Here is a 3,852-nt window from a genome sequence, read left to right as displayed (position 1 = left end):
CGAAACTCATGAAAATTGCAGAGGCGCCAGTCTCCTTACCAAGATTACAGAAGTGGCTGAAGATGGCTGCTGTGAACTCCGCTGGACAGAATCTGCACCGAGGGGTAAGTAAAGACTAAGGAGCATTTGCCCTGGGGGGGCAGCTAGGCTGGGGGGGAAGAGGGAGGGGGGTCTATGTAGGGTAGGGTTTTTTTTTTTATTAAGCATTTGTTTCTCCTTTATATTGTGTGAGCCTGATAGACTATGAAACAACACCAGAATATCTTGTTATTAGACTTCTAATATCCTTATCATTTACAGTAGGAGGCACATTATCCCTTATAATACATGAGTGATACTCAGTTCCCTGTATAACTCAGACTGCAGCCTTGTGCCTTTATATGGTTATGGGACTCCTCAGTTACATTTAATACCCTTATTAGGCCTGGGCAAATTTGACCCGTTTCGTTTCACCAAAAATTTGTTAAGTGTCAATAATTTGGGCTGGTAAATGCATTATCTGGCCTGTGGCTAATATTTTGTCAAATATTTTTTCAAAATGAAGTGCTTTTCTATTGGCTGCAAAGCTGACATGTCCTGCATTGTTGCATTCTGACAGATATAGGGAGTAATGAAATTTACATTACTAAGAGGCTAAATGAGCCGCTATCCCATTATGAAGTTTAGACCTTTATCTGGATCTGTTTTTTTGGTAAGTGCAAATGTAATTGGTGCAGTTTTTAACCCTAGTTATCTGAGGTGCTGCCCCCTATAGGTACAAAAAATGACAAATGATGCAACAATATTAGAGAAATATAAATATTTATTTCAATAACAATTACAAAGGGGTTCTGTAAGAAGACGTAGAATATGTAGCAAAGCTGCAAATTTATGATGCTGTGATGCTATGAGTTAAAGCATACGAACTTCACTTCTTTATAAATACTCCCCTTAACACATCTTGATAAGTTCCAGCTTTTCTCTCTCTTCTGCATGAAAAAAAAAATTCTCTAAAATTCTGCATGAAATTCAAGGGCCATGAACTTTTCTGCATGGTTTTCACGTCTGAGAGTTGTTTTTGGGACTCATTTAGGGGTTTGGCAGTCAATAGTCCCATTTTTCTCTATGTCCTCTGTGGCATCACCCAGTGGGAAAGAGGAGCCATCTCCTAAGCTGCTGAAGATTGGGATGAACCAATATCTCTTTTTATTGCCAAACACTTGCCTCCAGTTCTTTCTGTAGCCCAAGTCATAGGGATTATACTCACAATGTATGCCAACCTCTAGAAGAGTTTGATTCATTAAAACCAGTGAGTAATGGCAATAAATATACTGATAACAAAAGATTATACAGAACAATGTACTCATACAGAACAATGTACTCATGCAGAACAGCGCAATGACTGAGTCTTTGGAATCCATGTTTGGCAGTTGATCAGTCCAGAACAGTATGGAGCAATAAAGGGACACTGCACTAGTGAATATCAACAGTAGGGGTACATAGAGCAGGAACAGGAGGAAGAACTTGTAGTTGGAAAATCCCACACAGTTGTTTAGAAATATGCAATGATGATCCACTTTCAGTATACAGATGTCACACGCTGTGCAATGGTGGCACCTGTCTGGCTTTATGAATTGGCATTTTCTACAGTACTTGATTGGTGTTTCTGAATCTATATTATAGTATAAAGGCAAGTTTTTGGCCGCACGGCTGAGGATTTGCTCCTGCACTTCTGGCCTCTCCTCACTCAGATACAGCTGCTTGTCAGACTCCGATAGGCGGAATGTTTCAGGAGGGACGGCAGGAGGCGTTATAACAACCCGAAGATAACTCCACACGCACAGGAAGAACAAAATGTGGAAAATCACCAGGAAGGTCGCCTTTAGCGCAGGTGATGGTACAGTAAATATGCACAGCTCCACCACAAATATGTAATACCAGGTAGCAAGGAGCCCAATGATTAGTGTAACCATTATCCGGCTGACCCTCCTCATACATGAATAATATTCTTTGTCCGTTTCTTCTTCTTCTATATCAATCTTACAATTTTCTTCTTGTTTTTCCATGATAATATTCTTCAAGTAACAATAAATTCAGTGATAAATAAATTCTAAATAAATAAGTTATAAATAAATTATAAATAATAATAAACAAGTTATCAATAAATGATAAATAATCAATAAATAAATAAGTTCAGTTATGAAAAAGAATGGAAAGCTCCAATTAGCGACAGAGTTGAAGATAGCTTCTTACTCCACCACTACCAATCCGTGTAATGACCTTCAGGTGTTTTTCCCACAGGGCTTGTCTCTCCTGTGTATGACATCACAATGAGAGTAACCGTAGCAACCAGGGTTTGCCGCTTCTGTGTATGACATCACAAAGAGCATAACCATGGCAACCAGATCTTATCTCTCTTGTGTTTAGCATCACAATGATGGTAACCATAGCAACCATTGTCACACCTGTGTAAACATTAGCCTTAATAATTATTATGACAGAGACAGTGGTATTAAAAACCAGTTTGTAACTGATCTATTTGTTCTCCTTGATTTATTTGTATACAGTATATTGTTCTGTAACTCTCTAGTATTGAATTTAAACTCCTGTCTAGTCAAGTGAGTACATGGCCAGGCAGTAGTTGAACAATTACACAGTGAGAAAAAGAATATTATGGCGACCATCCCATCAAATAAAAATGAAACTACATAAAACAACATTTTATCCCACTTTCATTTTTTTTTTTGTTAGTACTTTAAATTTAAGGTTGGAAAGAGAGGAAAATTAAAAAGAAAAACATGATTGAAATATATGTAACTACAACATGACACTTTACATTTTAAATCCACCTTAAACACTGGTAAATAAGATATTTATTGAGAACTTGTTTGCTTTGATGTCTAGCACCCAAATATTAGAAAATGAAGGCAAAATACGTTCGACAGTCTTTGGTGGTGTCGCATCAAGAAAGCAGCCAGTTTAATAAATCAATAATAAGTCAGAGAGGTTCCACTGATACAGCTTCAGCCCTTTATAAGAATATATCATGGCTATTTCCAAATCCTTTCTAAATCAATACACGCATGGGATCTGTTATCCAGAAAACTGCTACCAAGAAAGCTTCCAATTGTGGAAGGCAGTCTCCTAGAGACTCCATTTTATCCAAATAATGCAAATTTTAAAAAATGATTTATTTTTTCACTGTAATAATAAAACTGTGCCTTGTACTTGATCCCAACTAAGATATAATTAATCCTTATTGGAAGCAAAACCAGCCTATTGGGTTTATTTAATGTTTAAATTCATTTCTTGCAGACTTAAGGTATGAAGATCCAAATTATGGAAAGAGCCGTTATCCGGAAAACCCCAGGTCCCGAGCATTCTGGATTACAGGTCCTATACCTGTACAGTGCTTAAAAAACCATACTACAGTTCTCTATCGGTTAGACCACCTCAGAGAAGGCAAACACTTTAGGTTAAAAGTCCCCGAGAAAAAATTAAAAATTCATAGGCACACAGGCCTCATTTGGGAAGGCTAAAGAATACACATAAAGATGCTTTAAGAATACATTTGATAAATAATCATAGAAAATGAAGATTGCTGAAGAGTGACCAAGCTTTTTTTTTTTTTTTTTAAATTAAAATTTAAATATCATTTAGAAGCCTCACAATTTAGCAGTATTGTGGAAAAGGTGGGTTTGTATCACCTTTCTTGATTAAAGCAAAAGGCCTTGTCGCATAAAAAATATAGTATTGTAAATAATAAATTATCCAAACCTTGTTTCCTTTATTCCCCTCTCTCTGAGCAGCCGCTTAACTATCTTTAAGCACAAGGCAGTGTGGGGGTTACGTTATATTCTAATTACTTTTAGC

The 3,852-nt window shown here is 36.9% G+C and overlaps 1 protein-coding gene across 1 annotated transcript; it reads right to left on the bottom strand.

Moving 5' to 3' along the window:
- Positions 1 to 740: 740 nt before the first annotated feature.
- LOC108709107 (palmitoyltransferase ZDHHC20-A-like) lies at positions 741 to 3,197 on the bottom strand. Its single transcript, XM_041583262.1, has one exon. The coding sequence runs from the start codon at positions 2,043 to 2,045 to the stop codon at positions 1,065 to 1,067; it is 981 nt and encodes a 326-aa protein (XP_041439196.1). The 5' UTR covers positions 2,046 to 3,197; the 3' UTR covers positions 741 to 1,064.
- Positions 3,198 to 3,852: the final 655 nt, after the last annotated feature.

Source organism: Xenopus laevis, chromosome 2S, assembly GCF_017654675.1.
Source record: "Xenopus laevis strain J_2021 chromosome 2S, Xenopus_laevis_v10.1, whole genome shotgun sequence".
In the NCBI taxonomy this organism is placed as follows: Eukaryota; Metazoa; Chordata; class Amphibia; order Anura; family Pipidae; genus Xenopus; species Xenopus laevis.
The sequence above is the reverse complement of the archived record's forward strand: the minus strand, read 5'-3'. Positions and strand labels throughout refer to the sequence as shown.

Excerpts from the sequence above, each read along its gene's own strand:
- LOC108709107 (XM_041583262.1), bottom strand. The coding sequence starts at position 2,045 with ATGGAAAAACAAGAAGAAAATTGTAAGATTGATATAGAAGAAGAAGAA.